General features: G+C 41.4%; 4 protein-coding genes across 5 annotated transcripts; all 4 read left to right on the top strand.

Annotated features, from left to right (window-relative positions):
* Positions 1 to 513: 513 nt before the first annotated feature.
* Positions 514 to 2,811, top strand: tmsb2 (thymosin beta 2). The gene is made up of 3 exons (XM_034884013.1): positions 514 to 740; positions 2,023 to 2,126; positions 2,366 to 2,811. Exons 2-3 carry the CDS (start codon positions 2,027 to 2,029, stop codon positions 2,401 to 2,403), a joined length of 138 nt encoding a protein of 45 aa, XP_034739904.1. The 5' UTR covers positions 514 to 740; positions 2,023 to 2,026; the 3' UTR covers positions 2,404 to 2,811.
* A 3,006-nt stretch (positions 2,812 to 5,817) lies between these two features.
* On the top strand, positions 5,818 to 8,226 carry LOC117951981 (protein Wnt-8a-like). Its single transcript, XM_034884011.1, has 6 exons — positions 5,818 to 6,147; positions 6,261 to 6,294; positions 6,439 to 6,577; positions 6,894 to 7,019; positions 7,127 to 7,269; positions 7,463 to 8,226. Exons 1-6 carry the CDS (start codon positions 6,077 to 6,079, stop codon positions 8,027 to 8,029), a joined length of 1,080 nt encoding a protein of 359 aa, XP_034739902.1. The 5' UTR covers positions 5,818 to 6,076; the 3' UTR covers positions 8,030 to 8,226.
* A 292-nt stretch (positions 8,227 to 8,518) lies between these two features.
* LOC117951980 (protein Wnt-8a-like) lies at positions 8,519 to 10,382 on the top strand. The gene is made up of 6 exons (XM_034884010.1): positions 8,519 to 8,653; positions 8,746 to 8,779; positions 8,871 to 9,000; positions 9,177 to 9,302; positions 9,435 to 9,577; positions 9,665 to 10,382. Exons 1-6 carry the CDS (start codon positions 8,592 to 8,594, stop codon positions 10,232 to 10,234), a joined length of 1,065 nt encoding a protein of 354 aa, XP_034739901.1. The 5' UTR covers positions 8,519 to 8,591; the 3' UTR covers positions 10,235 to 10,382.
* Positions 10,383 to 12,779: 2,397 nt separating this feature from the next.
* On the top strand, positions 12,780 to 16,681 carry lcp2b (lymphocyte cytosolic protein 2b). 2 transcript variants are annotated; one of them, XM_034884007.1, is made up of 14 exons: positions 12,780 to 12,866; positions 13,561 to 13,623; positions 13,729 to 13,775; positions 13,865 to 13,927; positions 14,017 to 14,045; positions 14,142 to 14,182; positions 14,333 to 14,528; positions 14,666 to 14,761; positions 14,868 to 14,948; positions 15,066 to 15,120; positions 15,233 to 15,311; positions 15,772 to 15,846; positions 15,977 to 16,126; positions 16,312 to 16,681. In XM_034884007.1, exons 1-14 carry the CDS (start codon positions 12,789 to 12,791, stop codon positions 16,456 to 16,458), a joined length of 1,200 nt encoding a protein of 399 aa, XP_034739898.1. In that variant the 5' UTR covers positions 12,780 to 12,788; the 3' UTR covers positions 16,459 to 16,681. The 2 variants fall into 2 exon arrangements, with proteins under 2 accessions (XP_034739898.1, XP_034739897.1); XM_034884006.1 differs by having other exon boundaries at positions 12,790 to 12,866; positions 13,561 to 13,775.
* Positions 16,682 to 18,869: the final 2,188 nt, after the last annotated feature.

The raw sequence follows: 18,869 nt of genomic DNA, 5'->3' as shown, positions 1-18,869 counted from the left end.
GGTGATCTAGCATCTCTCCAGCCACCATACTTTGGTCTGTGTGGGGATTTGAACCAGCAAACCGCCAGTCCCAAACCAACCTCCCTACAGAGTGAGCTACTGCCACCCCCAGGCTATACATGCTGTGGAACGTGACACTGGTCAACGTCATACATCCCTATAAAAATAAGCAAGTCAAGTCATTGCAAGATCTTATAAATATTCATAACTACGACTTATTTGGAGCATGGATTAACTATTATATTTATTAAGCAGTTCAGTCACAGCACTTACAAGTTTTCAAATCAACCACTGTGATTAGCTATAGCTATCCAGCAGATTATCATGCAGTGAGTCCCTGACCTATTCAGCAAAAACAGTATAATGAAATCTATAATACACACTATGTAATACTCAAATAATTGATCATAATCAATCACAGTGGAACATTAAGAGCACAGCTGTTTCCTATCAGTGGTTGGTTCCCTCTAGTCTTTTCCCTGGAGAACATTAACTGACAATTAAATGCAAGGAGGAAGGCTGACCAAGCTTTTTCTTTCTTTCTTTCTCTCTCTCTCTCTCTCTACCCCCCCCCCCCCCCCCCCCTCCCTCTTATACCCACACCCTGGATGCAGGCAGGCGTGCACACACCGGCATTTTCACTGAGCTTCCACATTGCTCTCCCTCCTCCGTCTCTGTGTCTCTATCCCTCCCTACTCTCTCCGCTGGTGGATTTTAGCCCACTGCTGTGTGGAACACTGGTAAGAACGAATCCATCTCTCCTTCAGTGTTTTTCTAAGGGTTTCTGTGTCCTTGTGTCTCTTTCTGCTTCTGTTTTACTGGAGTCAAACAAAGGGTTGGGGTGGGGCTGGATGAGCGGAGGCTGACCGCCGATGGCAGCCATGAAAGGATGTAAAAGAGGGATGTTGAGGATGGTGATGGTGGTGGTGATAAGGGAACAATAGAGCAAATGTTTGAATAAGCAGGTTTACTGATGAATTTGGAAAAAGGTGAGATTATGACTGCTGCTTTTATTATCAAGACTTGGCAGGGCTGGATAAAGGCACCACTACTAGCTGGAGGGTAATGGAGAATTGATTCAGTGTGCCTTGTTTCAAGACATTTCTTGATTCTGCCCATGTGCCCAGCATGTCTATTTCTATTTCAAAGTGATTCTATTAAGTCTCATTCAAATCCAAACAGGTGAGAAAGATTTTACAGAAGCTTGGTTTGCAAATGACTGGCTGCAGGCTAGTGTCACATATACACAGCAGTCTCTGTAGAGCAGTGGTGGAAACAGGCGGGACTAACCAGACTGTGCAAGACAGATTAGCTGAACGTGTGGCTATTTGACTGCAGTGGGGCAATGCCTAGATCCACGAGGCTGCAGGGGGGGATGCAGAGGCAGAGAAAGACAGAGTGAGAGAGAAAGAGAGAGAGAGAAAGAGAGAGAAAGAGAGAGAGGATGCAGAGGAAGAGAACAAAGACCTCAGCCACACAGAGGGAAAAGCAAAGACAAAGGAGGGAATAGACATCTAGGTCAAAATAGACACATGTTAGCGACATAGGCATTTTGGAGAGGAGGACATCAAGAGAGAGCATGTGTGAGGCAGCCACCACTCACAGGCATCCATGTCTGAGCTGCACATGTCGTAGCCACTCCCTTTATGTGCAGTCACTTACTAAGATTATCTTAAATATCAGACAAAGCCATCAAGATTTCAGACAGCTCTCGTGATGACTTGTCCAAAACGTTGCTTTTACACTTTAAAATGTATATAATAATATAAATAATAATAATACATTTTATTTATAATGCCCTTTACATTTCAAAAAGAAATCTCAAAGTGCTACAACTAATAGGGAGTTAAAAACAGTTTCCAGAGTACGATACAATTTACAAGCAATAATAAAACATCATAAAACTAATATACACATACATGCATATAATACAATCACACGTCTATTACAGTATGCTGTAATATAAGAATGGCAGCTGACAGCAAAGGTCAAACCTATTGTTTTATTTTTCATCTTTTACAGCAAAATGTCTGACAAGCCTGACATGACTGAGATTGCTCGTTTCGACAAGGCAAAGCTGAAGAAGACAGAAACAAAAGAAAAAAACCCTCTGCCCACCAAAGAGAGTAAGTGCCCCTTGTGTCTTGTGTGTGTGTGCGTGTGTGTGTGTGTGTGTGTGTGTTTCTGGGCGGTGTTGGAGCCTTGATCCCCTGTCAGTGACTACTCATTTCTTCCACTGCTGTCAGAAGACTACAAAAACTATTTGCTGCAACATCAGCACATCAAATCAAAAAGCTGCATTCCTCTCACATATCCGGTGAAGACACGCCTGCCAACCTAAACTATCTTCTTCTTTCCTCCCCAGCCATCGAGCAAGAGAGGAAAGGCGATGCCACACCTTGACTTGTGAGCACAGGAAGAAAAGAAGCTGAGATGCCACAGCAAAAAGCACTTTCTTTTGATTATCACAGTATTTCAATCCCTTATGTTGTCTTCAGAAAAGTGACTGGGGTGCCGTAAGGTTATGTGCCTCATATGGGGAGTCTCTTACCACTCGGGTGGAAAAACCTTAGCCTTGGTGCCTGTCTTGCACTATTAGCCTATAGCTAACATGTCTCCAATATTGCCAAACTGGGGAGTGGTGTAGTGAATTAGCACAGAAAGACAGGCAGGCATCCAGGCTATGGGGAGGTGTGGGGTGTGTGGGGTGTGGGGCAATCACAGTCTAATCATGTGGGATTTGTTTCTTAATAAACTTTTTACTTTTCTTTATGAAATAAATATGAAGGCGTGGAACCAGTCAGTCCTGTGCGCACTGTTGTCTCCTTTATGTCTATGTGCAAACTTCAGGCTCGAATACACATCCTCATGAGACATGGACTCATCATGCACAGCCATAGATATAAATTATTTGTCTAGACTGCTTGCAATTGGCTTGTAGAGTATATAAAGTATTGCAGTAAACAAATCACACCTCAAATACACGTGCATACTCAGAGCCTCGTAGCCTTGATGTTAAAGCTACATCATCAGATATTTACGATGTGAACAAAGTCTGATGCCCAAACAGGGGCCATACTCCAGCGTAGTGTACAGAATGAAAAAAGAATAAGGGTTGAAATGGTTTGGATGCCTTTATAATAACAGTAATTTACATATTCAATACATGATCCCAGGCAAATTACCAACATTAACAACAAAACTCAACTCATTATGAGATCCTGTTTCATCCTCTCTTGTTAATGGTTCAACAAGGCAGCTAGCCTGCTAACATCTGGAGCAAGCTTAGCTTGTGGGTTTTACTTGGCATTAGATTTTAAAGGATTACTTGATTGATTGACAGAAAATGAACTGTCAACAATTCTGATTAGTGGTTAAGTGTTGTTATTTTTAAACACAAAAAAGCCAAAGGTTTCCATTATCCCAGCTTGTCCAATGTAACTATTATCTATTTGTCTTGGTCTTTCACTAAATTGAAAACATTTGAGGCATAGATCCTTTGTTGGAAAATGCAAGCTATATGAAGACCTCACCCTGGGCTCCAGTAACTTGTGATGGTTATGATTTCCCTATTACACACTGCACATTATCAGCCAAATGATTTATTTGATCAAATACTATTTTAGAAACTAATTGGCAGATTAAATGCTAATGAAATTGATGTGAATATCACCAGCACCATGACAGTCATGCAGACACACCAGTGGCCCCGAACACTGCTGAGGGCTGCTGTTGTTAGCATGAGCTAGCTTGCTAGCTGGTAGTAGCTGAGCCTGCTAGAGGCTCTGGAGGAATGTGGTTGGCTGAAAGGCGAGAGGGGCGGGGACTAGTGACCAAAACACCCCAACCCTAAATGCTGAAACAACAGCAACACTGTCAAATACCTCTTTGGAAAAAAAACTGATTGTTTGCCAGAGGGGCATTTAAAATGAAGGTTTCAAAAAGCTTTATTTATAATAAAAACAAAGAAGAATAGAATGAAATTAAACTTTTCAAAACAATGTTTTGAGTTTAAACAATTTATTTCAGTTGCCTAGTTACTGGATTATCACTGTTTTCTTCGATCTTTTTGTTGAAGTTACCTATTAACCATCCAGCCCAGTTTATTGTGAATTGGTCATCTCTCTCTATCCGCAAACCTTTGGCTGAGTGGTGTCGCTGTCTGGCGTCAGCAGTCCTGCAACCCCCCCCCCCCCCCCCCCCCCCCCCCCCCCCGGGCTGTCAGAGTCCTCACCTCCGGAGCCGTAAGGCTTCATTTCTCTCACCTTGCACTGCTGCCTGAACGGCCTAATGTGTCTGAAATGGCTGTTAGAACAATTTAATTAGCGCGCATTTGGACTTCGTGTTATTTTAAGCATCGTGCAACTCCAGTTCCTCACGCTGCCATTTCCTCTCTTCTAATTAAACTAGAATACACATCCTAGAAACCTGCATGAAAACTGCAGCCCTTTATGAAGCCTGGAACACTTTTAGGCTGAATTATTAGGATTAACTTTTTCTTTATCCGAATATATATTTGAACGGTGACTATACATTTCTGACGTGTCACCTCATTCTTTTACATAAAGAAATCAAAAAGATTTCTCTAAACGAATTAACAACCCAGGCCATTTGTCCTTTGACAGTTTCGGTGTTTATGAGACATGTAGCACCCATGCTGCAACACGCCCAGATGGATGGACTATTGTTTGCATGTTATTAAGCCATTTAAATCGTTAAATGGGCCCTCAGTTAAAGACAAATTATGAAGCATCCCACATAGATTTGTAATCGCTCTGCATTATTCTCCAATCAGGTGTTGAGGGGCTCCAGGTTTCAGTCCTATTGCAGAATGAATGTGAGGCTGTCTAATTAGTAGGGATTACCGTCACCTCCACTTCTCCACCTCACCCAGCCCTCCATCGATTGTCCGCCGCGCACAGCCTATTGTTGTTTTAAGGGATTTTGAGTGGCTTAGAGGGGATTTGACAAGTGTAAGCGATTTGATTAAAAATTAAAAAATGTAATGTCAGTCACCAACTTCTCTCACATCAAGTAGGAAACAGGCTGTTGATGAGCGCAGTGATTATGGAGGCTAAATCAAGGAAGATAATCAGCAGCATGAAATGGGATGAGGAATCCCAGATTTCTATAATTAATGACCCATATGAATTCAATATTTTCAGTTTAAAATCTACAAATCAAAACCACAAATGACTGACCATGTAGTCTACCTTAGGCCGTGTTGGTTAAAACATGAACGCTCCTATTTGTTTAAAACCTTGTAAATTCCAGACTTTTTCACACCAAGTTGTTTCCCCGGGAAACATCTATTATCCTATTATCACAACGATGCCAATGTCGCCGATGTGTGAGGCAGTATTTACATGACTATACCATCAGCTCCTGAAAGGCTTTATGGCTTTCTTTCCCCCTGGGACACTGGTGCCATTTCCCAAACGTTTCCAACATGAAGCCTCTGTATTTCCTTTAATAAGGAACAACTGGCTATATATAATGCATTTTCGTAAAACCAAGTTGTGCTGTGTTATATTTGTAGCCTCAGTGAAGCAGCCAACCCCTCTCCAAATCCCCTAACAATATATATATAATATATACTATTTGTATATGTTTCAAGTCAATGGGTTGTTCTTAATTTTACTTAGGCGATATCTTAATAAAACTGAAATCAAACGATTATATAATTATGAAGGGATTTATCTGTCCTTTACTCTGCTAATGCTCATTTGGGATAATATATTCTGGATATGTTGGAACTGGTGGGAAGTGTCTAAGGATCAGAGCCTGGGAACGACAGGTGAATGAGTGAGAGCTGTTTAACTGTCTGCGTCATTTCTTTGAAGTGCCCTTACGCACCGACGGCTCCTATTTGTCTATTGGATGCGGCCATCAATGTCGTTGTCGACGCTTTTTCACAGTGAAACGTTACCTGCAGGACAAATCTGTCAATCAAAGGGACAAGACCATATAAATATCATCCGCGTGGAGTCCGGCTACAACTCCAGTGGCCTTCCTCTGTCTTGGCGCTCACATCTGGAACCCAAACAAACAGGCCTCGGGTCGGAATACAGCTGTTATGGGACCTCTGCATCTCCTCCCAGCCATGGTCCTCGCCATGTGCTGTCAGGCTCAGTTTGCATTAGCTTGGTATGTCGCTTGCTTTTGGATGAATTCATTAAAATATATATATTACAGTGGGACGTGCATTTGCTAGTATAGTAACCCGGGATTAACGTGGCTGTCTTGTTTTCTTTCTATAGGACGGTGAATAATTTCCTCATGACTGGCCCTAAGGTAAACAAATGTCCATTTCTCTGCACGTATTGTGCGTAAAAGCTATTCTATAAATTCTAATATTTTGGTGAATTTGTAATGAATGAATCCATATTCGTATTGTTTAAATGCAATAATGACTAACGTCACCCCTTTTCCCCCAAGGCTTTTCTAACCTATGCCGGTAGTGTGCAAGAGGGCGCACAGAGTGGAATATATGAGTGTAAACACCAGTTCGCGTGGGAGAGGTGGAACTGCCCAGAAAACACGCTCCAATTATCCACACACAACGGCCTTCGAAGTGGTAAGACATTTGTATCTATATATATATATATATATATATATATATATATATATATATATATATATATATATATATATATATATATATATATATATATATATATATCTGTATCACTGGCATGACTTGCAGCAGTAGGGTGGAGTGGGGATGAGTTCAACTCCTGCAACTGACAACGCAGAGAAGGGGCGGCTGCTTGTGCGCTCTGATTTAACCCCAGTATTGCCTTTACGCACGGATTACACACATTTTACGCACAGTATTTGAGCGTAGAATTGCTTGCAGACTAAATCATTGTGATATTTGTCACTTATTGTAGCCACAAGAGAGACGGCTTTTGTCCATGCCATCAGCGCGGCCGGAGTGATGTACACGCTCACCAAGAACTGTAGTATGGGAGACTTTGACAACTGCGGCTGTGATGACTCCAGAATTGGACAGACAGGTACGTGCTTTTCTATGCTATACGTGGTTTATTTACAACTAAACTTCATTACTTGAGACTTTCTATTCCTAAAAACGGAATAACAGTGTGCGTTTTTGAATCCTTAGGTGGTAGAGGGTGGATCTGGGGAGGCTGCAGTGATAATGTGGCGTTTGGAGAGAAGATCTCCAAACAGTTTGTGGACGCGCTGGAAGGTGGACATGACTCGCGCGCATCAGTCAACCTACATAACAACGAGGCAGGCAGACTGGTAAACTATGATTTTACTATTATAAGTCATTTAAGTTTGTTATCACTTTGAATGTATGTTCTCAAACTGAAACATTAATGAATAAGTCAGGGGATGAAAAGTGATTAGTCATTGCCATTTACGCATGAACTGAAATCCAAGAAGGAGAAAGTCGTGAAAGGTTTATTATACACATTTCAAACTCTCTTTGCAGGCGATCAAAGCTACAATGAGGAGAGCCTGCAAGTGTCACGGAGTGTCTGGGAGCTGCAGTATCCAGACCTGCTGGATGCAGCTGGCCGACTTCCGAGAGGTGGGCAACTACCTGAAAATGAAGCACGAACGTGCAAAGAAACTTGAGATGGACAAGAACCCAGTGAGAGCCGGGAACAGCGCGGACTACCGAGGAGCCATAGCGCAAGCTTTTCGAAGCATTGCTCGTACAGAGCTTATCTACCTGGAGGATTCCCCGGATTACTGCGTCAAGAACCACAGCCTGGGATTTCAAGGCACCGAGGGACGGGAGTGTCTGAAAGGTGACAAGAGCATGTCCCAGTGGGAGAGAAAGAGCTGCCGCCGGCTGTGCTATGGATGCGGCCTCAGAGTGGTGGAGAAGCGCATTGAGGTTGTCAGCAGCTGTAACTGCAAATTCCACTGGTGCTGCACAGTCAAGTGTGACAAATGCACGAAGGTGGTTACTAAATATTACTGTGCGCGTAAAGAAGGTAGGAGAACCCCACAGAAAAAAACCAAGCGCAGACACCACGCACGCCGGCACTGATTGCCATTTGTTGCAAAGACTATCATCCCACTTCATTTATTTCAACATTTATAGACATCAATTACCATTATTATGTTTACAAGAATGTTATTTTCATTTTCAACTATCACCTGAAGCCTTTTAATGCACTTGATCGTATTAATTTGATTCTGTATATTAATCAAAGTCTCCACGCATGCTCCCCCGTTTATGTCGGTGTTTAGGGGGTGATTGGTTGGATTTGTCTTCTGTGAAGTCTCAACAATATTTTACATGTACTTTTAATTAAAACTGTGAATAAATATTTGTATATAATATGCATGACTAGAACTGATTTTTTTAGTGGCAGAAGTGTGTTGGTGCCCTGGTGTCAAACAGCCTAGGGAAGAAAGTAACCGCTTGCCTAATTCCCATCCTTTGAAGTGCGCATATAGGCGTTTCCTGAACACGTTAACCAATCAGCTTTCTCGGACCTGAGGGACAAAGAACAAGAGTTCTTCATTCAAATAAAAGAGAAAGTTGCAGCCCACCGGGCCAAAATAACTACATCTCTACTTGGAGGGATAAAGGTGTATAGGTGAAAATGGTCTATTCCTTATTTTGGCTCCTGCCTCTTTTTTCCAAAATGGGTCCGGGACATGCTTGGTAAGAGACTCTCTACATCGTTTGCATCTTTTCTGTATGTGTAGACTTAAGACAAATTGAAGCCCGTGCTTTATCCTCTATCTTCTTTTCAGGGTGGCAAGTAACTTTCTTATGACGGGACCCAAGGTAAATAGAACAGATTCATCTGACAAGTTCTGGATACCTTTTAAAAATGTGAATCAGGCCACAAAATGACAAAATGATGCCTCTCCCGCAGGCCTATCTCACCTATGCAAGAAGCGTGCAGGGGGGCGCGCGGGCTGGGATTGAGGAGTGCAAACACCAGTTTGCTTGGGATAGATGGAACTGTCCGGACAGTGCAACTCAGCTCAAAGGACTAAAACGCGGTAGGTTGAGATGGTCAACTCCCTTTTCTTCAAACGTATACGTGTTAGGGTTAGGGCCAATTATTTACATGTTGCATTCAGTGTCATGTTATAGAAGCCTGTTTCATGTATTTTAAAACGTATTTGTTAAAGTATTTCTTAGAGAAATGTAGTCGCCACTTTTCTCTCTTTACCAGCCACCAGAGAGACTTCTTTCATCCACGCTATCAGTGCTGCGGGGGTCATGTACACTCTGACCAGGAACTGCAGTCTGGGAGACCTCGACAACTGCGGCTGTGATGTCTCCAAGAACGGAAAAATTGGTAAGGTTCTAGGCAAAAACACATGTTACAGAATATTTGAAGTGGTTAGCGTTGACATGTTGTGTCGATCTATTGAAGTTCTGCTATGTCCTTTGTTTTGGTGACCTGATTTATGTGATATTTTGGGAGCAGGCGGCCGTGGCTGGCTCTGGGGCGGCTGTAGTGATAACGTGGATTTCGGAGAGAGGATTTCCAAACAGTACGTGGATGCGCAAGAGACCGGTCAGGACTCCAGGGCTGCTGTCAACCTGCACAACAACGAGGCAGGGCGGCTGGTAAGTTCTAATCACAGCACAAGCATTTCTTTGACATTACAGTTTTAAAGTTGTCGGCAGTTAATAACTTTCGCCGGTTTCCAACAGGCCGTAAAGGCAACAATGAAGCGCATCTGTAGATGCCATGGCATGTCTGAGAGCTGCAGCGTTCAAACCTGCTGGACACAGCTGTCAGATTTCAGAGAAATCGGCAACTACTTGAAGATCAAGCACGGTCAAGCTCAAAAACTGGACATCGACAAAAAGCGAATGCGGGCTGGCAACAGCGCGGATAATCGAGGTGCCATCGTGGACGCGTTTGGCGGCGTCGCCCAGACAGAGCTCATCTACCTGGAGGACTCCCCGGACTACTGCAGGAAGAACTCCAGCTCGGGTCTTTATGGCACCGAGAGCCGGGAGTGCGTGCAGCACGGAGAGGGTTTAACCCAGTGGGAGAGGCGTAGCTGCCGCAGGTTGTGTCATGAATGCGGACTGAGGGTGGAAGAGAGGCGCACGGAGGTGGTAAGCAGCTGCAACTGCAAGTTCCACTGGTGCTGCACAGTGAAGTGTGCGGACTGCTCTCAGGTTCTAGTCAAGCACGTGTGCGCCAGGAGGGAAGGTCCTGACGGGCACGGCGTCAAACGGAAATACCGGGAGCCCAAGTTAGAACAAAAATAGGATATGGCTCTGTTACCATACATCACTGTAAAGTCAAGATGTTAAATGGCTGTTTGCACTTTTCATGTCTCCTTTAAATAATTGAGTGTCTATTTATTAATACTGTGTTTTGTTTAATTCAAATAGAAATAAAGACTTCTGAATGGCATGTTTGATTATGTATTATTAGCAGTAGTATTGGTAGTATTTCCGTTGGCCCTAATAAACCAGGATCCTTGGATTTCATGAGGGGGCACACCAGTTTAGTATAAGAAAGAACCGAATACACTTAACAGAGGATTACTTGGATAACATGGTGCGGTTCACACCTATCCAAGGTGTTGATCCAGCGTTGATCCACGATCACTTTGATGTCAACGTGTATTGATATCGTTCAAGGAGCAAGGAGGCTTTAAAAGACAAAATAGGGAAGCATTTCCACCACTAGAAGTTTATTTGGCCTGATAATCTGGGACACCACTGCCTAAACCAGCCGTTGTCACATCCCGCAAGCAATGCAAATGTATCCCAATACATCAAAGCTAGGGAGGGGAGACGCGTTTACTGACTGGAACAGAAATGGGGACCAAACTGCTTCTCATCGCAGTGCGTCCATTGGGGTCCAGATATTACATTGAAAATCCACTGAGTCGACAGCAATATCCTAAAAATAAGCGTGATTAAGACTCTAAAGTGAAAGCAAGTGAAATATCTAATAATCTTATAATCTGTTATAATGTGCAAGTAATTAGGTGTAAGAGAAGCCTTGTCTCCGCCCACTGGCCTATCTGTGTCTTAAGAGCCATTCATTTCCCCCTTCTCTCCTCTACCCCCTGGTTCTCCAAAATATCTTCCTCTCAGCTGGAGGTGTCATAAATCTGCCACTGTGTCAGCTAAATGAGTGATGGCATGGATATTACCTTCATGAGGGGGTCCATGCCTGAGGGAGAGGGGATGGGACAAAGCTGTTTCACTACCTTTACAGACCAGTTAAAGCCGTAAATAACAAGATAAGTGAGACATACGGCACAGATTATCATTACATTAGATAGCAGATCAACTGGTGTTACTTTTAGAGGAACTCTGGAAACTTTACGGTCAGTTTAGAAATATATAAACTCTGGGTACTGATAAAAGAAAAACACCCAAACTGTATTAGAAACACTGTCAAACAAGACACAGCTCCATGTAAATGACTACCATATGGCCGACAAAATGGGTTTCTGGGGCAAAAAATGGCTTACAAGAAAGGACAGAAACGATGAGAAACTACCACTACACGGAGAGTCAAAAATATCCTGACTGTAGAAGGGACAAGTAACACTCTCATAGACCAAAAACCTCCCTCCCATCCTTCCCATGTGTCTGTTTGTTTCTGGAGATGTCCTGTATTTCCCATGCTGTCCTGCTGTGTGTTAATGAAGGTTTCACCCCACTGGAAGCCCTCACCGATCCGCCCCTTATCTCCGCTTTCCACGGAGTGCATTATTTGCTCCATATTGGTCCCATATGATGGCTGTCGCTAGGTAGAGCTAACACAAGTTGATGATACAATTTCTAGGGAGAGGGTCAGTTATTTATCTTGCAACAGTTTTGAAGTATGAGCATTTTTCAAACACGTTGGACTTAATAAAAACAACCATACATTTGCAGTGATTTGATACCTTGCTAAAGGCATTGCATCTATTGCTTTATAATTATACTGTATTTCTTGCCTCTTATACAATAAGTGACAGTATCATGTCTTTCATGGGGTGGGGGGATGAAATAGGGTGATATGATTCCCAATCAGGATAGAAGAGGAAAACAGGGGAGAGGGGGGCAATTTCCCACAGGGACCCCCCAGGAAGACTCTTGTATTCACCCAGACATGCCTGGGGGTCTTGGGAGATGTGAGCGTGATTGATCATTTCTTCTCTCTGCTGCCCTCCTCTCTCACCTGGGTGTGAGATACCAAGAGGCCTGTGGCAGGCCGCAGGCTGCATGCTGGCATACAAGATCTGACACAGCCTTCAACAATGCCATGTCATGCATTACAATAAAAAGCATGTATGAGGTCGCAACATGACTCCCAAGTAACATCTCCAAGCAGCAACACCAATCTATGTATATAAATAAAAGTATTTACAAGAGTATGTCAACATCTGATCTAAATACACATACATTTATTAAGATCTAATCATATTTAAAATAGTTTAAGAAATCAGCATTTCACATTAAATTAGACACATACATTTGTATAAACTAAAACGATAACCACAGTATGCAGCTACATGCCTGTGGTAGTGAGCGTAGGTGTGTGAAAGGAAATCAGCAGGCTCTATGTTTAGACATAGATATACTCTGCAATGTGCATGGGCTGAAGTTAGTGCAGTTGCTTTAAAACCACAGAATCTTTCTACTTAAGTCTGTTACACAAAAGACACGATGAGGCACCACAAAAATGCTTATTTAAAGGTTAGAGAGATGATTCTAGACTTCCATTATAAAGGTAGGTTGACTGTGTTGAGGACTTTAAAAGCAACAGTTTGTGAGCCCACTGCAAAACAAAAAGCTCCCGCTGTCATTTTCAAGCATGAGTTCAAACGGCGCTCCCTCCAAAGTGGAAGTGATGGGATGGAATCCCCAAAGTCTAGCTGACTACATGAGGAGGGTGAGTATCAAAAGAGCAGCATTACGTTGAAATGAAATGTTTATTCATCTTCAGGGTGTCTGCAGGTTTTATTAAGTCAAATGGGAGACTTTTTTTGAATGAAATGTAAGAACTACTGTATACCATGACATCAAAAGTACAACAAAACGCAGAGTCTCCAAAGTACTTGCATGTTAAATAATTGTATTCAAATCGAATAAAAGAAACTACAACACCACAGAATTAAACTCAAACATTTCAGTGAGCATTAGAAGTAGCCTTACATGGACATGGTTAAAGACCCGTTTAAAATGATTTCAGACCTACTTAAGCTAATCTAAGTATATTTAATTATATATAAAATTTTGATTTAGAAACTTTCGACTTCTTAAGACCCCGCGGAAACCCTGATCCTCTGTCAAGTACCTTAGTTCCTTTTTTGTTAAATTTTGATATGTTTATCTCAAGTAGACCTGTAAAATATGTAAAGAACACAATTGATATTGATGAGTAATGTAAGCAACAGTTCAATGTTTGGTCTGTTTGAATATATTTTCAGAATTTTCGAAATAAGTTTTGGAAATTTAATGCAGTGTATTTCATAATACTAAACCTTAAAAGTGAACTCTAAGATCAATTTCAGAAAATGATATAACTCAATATTATGCAGTAAAAGTTCATTTGCCTGCTCTAAAAGAGTGTAACATCTTCTCAGCTTAAGTTATCTGGCTGCGACACATTTGTGACAAAGGGCAGCATAACTGGAGCACAGTTCATGGTAAGAATGTGGACTCTGGAGTCATTAACACTTATCTACTATTCCAAAATACTCGGAGCAGTGGATTTTCTATTGTTCCTTTTCATTGAAATCTACATCCTCCAGCAAATGACTGCGCATGAACTTCAAGGGTTCCCCAGCCTTTATGTCCCGTGAGTGTGACTGAATATATATTTATTTCATTGACACTTAACAGTTTTCCAACCATAAATAATGTTTATAAATGGTCTTATCTTGACAGAATAATTACTAAGACCCAAAGTGAAATCAACAAGGGGGAACAGAAGAGGGCCTTGGGTCATACGTAAGAAAACAGACTATATTTTTCAGCTTCTACCGAGTATGACACTATAACGGACCGAATCATCATTTTCTTAATTATTTTTTGTGCAGATTAAAGGCACAAAAGTACCCAAAACAAGGTAAAGAACACTTGGATTCAACTATACCACTGGTGTGATAAAGCCTTGATTCCTTTAGACCTGATACCATTCTTTTCACGGTTTAATCCCCTAAAGTATTTGTAAAGAAGGAAGAAGTTTGGGACTCTGATGAGTTTGTAAGTAAAAAGCTTAAGTTGTTTTTAAGTTTTAATCATGCAAACTTCGAGGTCAAAGTCGAAGCAAATTAAAAATTAATTGACAAAAGTAATAGATCACAAAAGTGTATTTTTTACTTGTGTCATGTCATATACCTGGGCTGTGTGCAGGACAATGACAGTGAGGACGACTATGAAGGTCCACACCAGGAGGAAGGGGAAGACAGATACATCTGTGCTCTGAACGAGCCACAAACAGCTGACCAACGAGACAGTGACAAGACCTATGAAGAGAACTACGAGAGGCCTTACTCTGAGGACATAAAGAAGCCAATCCCAGCTCCAAGAGGGGCTACACTTCAGGACAGTCAGTTCTAGCTGTACACATGTGAAAACCTATCAGTGTAATCTGTTGCCTTTCATTTTCTATGCTGTAAAAGCAGAATTGTTGATTAAATTTGATGCAGGTCTCACTTTAAAAAATCTGTGTACGTATGTGAGTAGATCCGGTTAATGAGCCAATCCCTGCTGAAAGGACCTCAAAACCTCCACACCCCCGCCCACCAAGAATGACACCTCGGAGACCTCTTAAAGCACCAGGTGACTTTATAATTAACACCTCCTCCCCCACCCGACTTACTGATGACGATAATGTTGATAATCTAAGAATTATGTAAAACCTGTTTTTCTATTTTCCAAACACCAGCCATCCAACCCAGTCTGCATATCAACAGGAGCAAGATGCCTGGGCAATGTGGCCCATCCCAGACAGACCTTACGAAACCAAGTACGTGCAGCTTATTACATAGTGTTTGGAGTGCTTCTAACAGTTGAACAGCAACATGTTGTCACAATATTACACATTTCTACATTTCTGTTTTGCACTATCCATCATGTCCACAAGAGGGCAGCGCTGTCAAGGCTCCTGGAGTTCCCAGACCTACAGATGTAGCCAACAGGTAGGCCACCCTGAAACAATTTGTAAGTCAAACATGCCCTTCATTGTGGATAATGCAATTATTGAAGTTGCTTTTTTTTAAATAATGTTTCATTTAATCTCTCTCCTCCAAGAACATCTAAACTCATTCCAGGTCCTCCAGTACCAACACAGCCTGTTAAGCATAACAATTCAATACCAGGACCAAGTGAGGTAAGAATCCAAAGTGGAATCACTATTGAGCCCTGATTTTCCATTCGTAACACGTATGATATTAGAGCTTTTCTGTGCAATTTCACACTTTGGAGTTGTTTCGGAATGGAAACAGCAGATGGCGATGTTGTAAAAAGACCGTCATGGTGGGACCCTTATGTCTGCTCTGTACTCAGGGGATTTGCATTTTATTCACTAGGTTGGGTGATTGTGATTATCTGTTACGTTCCTTTTACAATAACAACAATGTCAAAACACATTTCTGTCACTGCAAAAGAGACATAAGATATATATAGTTTAAGATAAGATAGACTTTATTGTTCCAAAGAAAATTTTGTCTTGGACACAGTAGGACCTGCTTTTTTTTAAAGAAAATAAAAAAATATTAAAACAGTGGACGCATGCCACCAACCAACAAATTATTTAGTCCTTACTTTGACTGAAATGATGTTGTACCCAGGGTTTGGATCCCAGCTGGTATGTAGGAAAGGTGACCAGACATCAAGCTGAAGTTGCAGTCAGAGAAGCAAACAAGGTCAGGTGCTGCCTCACAGTCTCGCATTTCATCCTCCTCTTTCTAGAGCACATGACACACATACACAAATAGGCAGCTGAAATTGCACACAACTTTATTTGCAAAATCATTTTAAAATGTGTGTCTTTAGGATGGGGCATTTGTGATAAGGGACAGCTCACAAGGCGCAGTTGAGCACCCCTACACCCTGATGTTGTTGAAACAAGGCAAGGTTTACAACATTATGATCCGTAACCAAGGCAACTCCTACTCCCTCGGCACTGGCCTCAAAAACATCAAGGTAAACTGAAAATGATGATGCCATTAACTACAATGTTGAAAAGACAGGAAAAAGCCAGTGTGTGTTGACTTGAAGTAAACTGGAAAGTTCACATCTTGTGGCACGCCTCGGGGGGGTGCTGCCGACTTGTGCTGTGCTGCGTCATTAGGTCCCTGTCATTTTGTTTGTGTGCTGCTGTGCTGTAGAATTTCCCCGGGGTGAAGGAGATGATTACCCACCACACACACACCCCACTGCTGCTCATTGATGCCACAGACCAGAGCTCTGAAGCGCAAAGCCAGTGTTGCCTGCTGCACCCTGCGGGACTGACTCTGACTGACCAACAAGCTTAACGTGGGTGTTTGCATCGGTCACTGTATGCTAATGTGTGCGGCTTGTTGACAAGCTTTTTTTAAACAACGAAACAATTTTCACAAAACAAAAAGGTCATGGTTATGTAATTCCTCTTTTTGGTAACTCCACTTGTGCTTTTAGGTAACAGAATGAGAGAAAAATGAATGATTATTACATGACTGATGGATTGTATGTTTAATTAAACAATGTTTTCAAGACGCACAGGATTACCTCTGTTCTTCACGCCTCAAGTCAGCCTGGGGGTTGACGCTTCCGTGCCTCTTGGACTTTCCGAAAACGGCAACTTGTCAGGGTGGCCAACACAAACGATCAGATCACATTGCCTCAGCTGGGTTCGCACTGCCGGCAGAAAACAAATACCTTGTTTCACAAATGCCACAGGTCCACACAGTTCTTAGATGTCTAAAGGTTCCAAACCACACCTGATCACTGAGAAATTGCTGTACTAGCCAAGTGTGAATGTTTAATTAGATAGTGTAGTGTTGAAGAACAGAATTGCTCCACCATTAAATGTAGAATGAAAACTGAGGAACTACTCACAGCTGGAACAATTTAAAAACAATTTGGGGGAGAGAAAGAACAGACACACTAAATGTGGATTTTTATCTTTTTGTTTTTTCAGGTTTTCACATTTGAAACTGGCAACAGCTCTTAGAAGTAACAGTTTGACATTTGTTTGAGCATGTCTTTCATCATTTTGAATAGGTACAAAATGGTAAAGGAGTATAAATTTAGTGTATACTACAAGCCAAAACAACGTATTTTATATATATATATATATATATATATATATATATATATATACATACATACATACATACATATACACACACACACACACATATATATGGATACTGATGTTTTAAAGTGTTGTTTGTCTCCCTGTGATGTATTTTGGTTGGAGTGATTTTTACACGTATTATTTATGTATTTGACATCGACCCTGTTCAGCACGTTGGTCAACTGTTGTTTTTAAATGTGCTATAGAAACAAAATTGACATTGACATTGACATATATATATATATATATACACACACACACATGTATTTTTTTTATTTGTATTTATTTATTTATTTAAAAAAAGGACACACTCAAAACAAAACATGTCTGAAGTTTGTTTCCAGGCTATGAGTTGTTAGTATAAGCACTTAGTTCTCTTCAAGTATGATATCACAGTAAGTAGACCCCTTTGACTGCCTCTTTGCCCACAACTGTGCCCCCTGGCCTGAAAAAGTATCAACATCATTTCTTGTATCAAATGACATGATGGACGACCATGTTTGTGATCTTGTTCTGTTTTTTGTTTCTATGTATTCTATCATGTAGTAACTCTGCTCCACCGACATCTACAGGCAAAGCTAAGTTGAGCAGCAGTTGGCGTACATTATTCCAATTTTGCCTATCACATTTCAGATCTAGGACAAATGCTACATCATGTGTTTTGCATATTTGCAAATCAATCAACAATCTACTTACTGGCATTATTAATGCTTACTGATATTTTGGAAGTGTACAGGGAGCAGATGGGGATAAACAGACAGACATACATGCCAGCTGATCCATGGAGTTAGATAAGGAGTCCAGCCCTTTTAGTATGTTTTCCAGATCAATGCAGCCAGTTGAAGTAGCTTGTCCTGTGCTCTCCATCTGAAAAAGAATTGCATAAGAAAAAGCTGTAATGTTAAATATAATTATATACCATAGACAAAATCTTATCAACGTGAATGGCAATTCTGAATGCTGGGGTATCATCATCTGGTGGAATTTCCAGAAACACCATGGGAAAAGGGAAAGCTTAGACAACGTCAGGTCCTTCACAGGTCATATTCTCGTTAGGGGACAAGAATATCCAGCCAGTCTCTAATAACCAAACCCGTTGATGTATAATTATGTTTGTCTCCCTACAGATTCCGAGAATCTAGGCAGCTGTATGATAAGGGCATGTTTTGTTTCAGGACTGTCTCCTTTTGGAGGTCGGTGGCACAAATACACTTTTGCATACTTCCCAGAAAGAGAGAGGCTGAACTAGAATTTATCTGCATCTGTGTTTATTAATATATTTGTTTACCTTAAAAGGATCAGCTAAACGTAACGCCTCCAGCATGAGTTTAAATACACACAATTCAGGAGAACAGGAACTTTGGGACAGAGTTGGAGATGGCACTGCACAATAAAACATTGTGGTTAAACTGTGCTGCCTGCTTAATTGTCTCCTCATTTGAGTGTTCATTAAATGCGTAAGAATAGTGTAAGAAGTCAAAATCAGCTGAATCCCAAAGACAAATTAGGTGCCAGAAATGTACGTATAAAAAAGATCACAAAAAGAACAAAATCTCTTGTTTTATGTTTTACTATTCAATTTAACAGGTCAGAAAACAAATAATAAAC

The sequence above is a fragment of the Etheostoma cragini genome, chromosome 10 (assembly GCF_013103735.1).
Source record: "Etheostoma cragini isolate CJK2018 chromosome 10, CSU_Ecrag_1.0, whole genome shotgun sequence".
Classification (NCBI taxonomy): Eukaryota; Metazoa; Chordata; class Actinopteri; order Perciformes; family Percidae; genus Etheostoma; species Etheostoma cragini.
The sequence above is the reverse complement of the archived record's forward strand: the minus strand, read 5'-3'. Positions and strand labels throughout refer to the sequence as shown.

What these genes read in the sequence shown, in the direction of transcription:
- LOC117951980 (XM_034884010.1), top strand. Translation starts at nt 8,592, where the DNA reads ATGGTCTATTCCTTATTTTGGCTCCTGCCTCTTTTTTCCAAAATGGGT. An exon ending in TTCTTATGACGGGACCCAAG is followed by an intron (nt 8,780 to 8,870) that starts GTAAATAGAACA and finishes CCTCTCCCGCAG; the next exon opens with GCCTATCTCACCTATGCAAG. An exon ending in GCTCAAAGGACTAAAACGCG is followed by an intron (nt 9,001 to 9,176) that starts GTAGGTTGAGAT and finishes TCTCTTTACCAG; the next exon opens with CCACCAGAGAGACTTCTTTC.
- LOC117951981 (XM_034884011.1), top strand. Translation starts at nt 6,077, where the DNA reads ATGGGACCTCTGCATCTCCTCCCAGCCATGGTCCTCGCCATGTGCTGT. An exon ending in GCTCAGTTTGCATTAGCTTG is followed by an intron (nt 6,148 to 6,260) that starts GTATGTCGCTTG and finishes TTCTTTCTATAG; the next exon opens with GACGGTGAATAATTTCCTCA. An exon ending in TCCTCATGACTGGCCCTAAG is followed by an intron (nt 6,295 to 6,438) that starts GTAAACAAATGT and finishes TTTTCCCCCAAG; the next exon opens with GCTTTTCTAACCTATGCCGG.
- tmsb2 (XM_034884013.1), top strand. Translation starts at nt 2,027, where the DNA reads ATGTCTGACAAGCCTGACATGACTGAGATTGCTCGTTTCGACAAGGCA. An exon ending in CCCTCTGCCCACCAAAGAGA is followed by an intron (nt 2,127 to 2,365) that starts GTAAGTGCCCCT and finishes TTTCCTCCCCAG; the next exon opens with CCATCGAGCAAGAGAGGAAA.
- lcp2b (XM_034884006.1), top strand. Translation starts at nt 12,825, where the DNA reads ATGGGATGGAATCCCCAAAGTCTAGCTGACTACATGAGGAGG. An exon ending in TAGCTGACTACATGAGGAGG is followed by an intron (nt 12,867 to 13,560) that starts GTGAGTATCAAA and finishes ACATCTTCTCAG; the next exon opens with CTTAAGTTATCTGGCTGCGA. An exon ending in TTCCCCAGCCTTTATGTCCC is followed by an intron (nt 13,776 to 13,864) that starts GTGAGTGTGACT and finishes TTATCTTGACAG; the next exon opens with AATAATTACTAAGACCCAAA.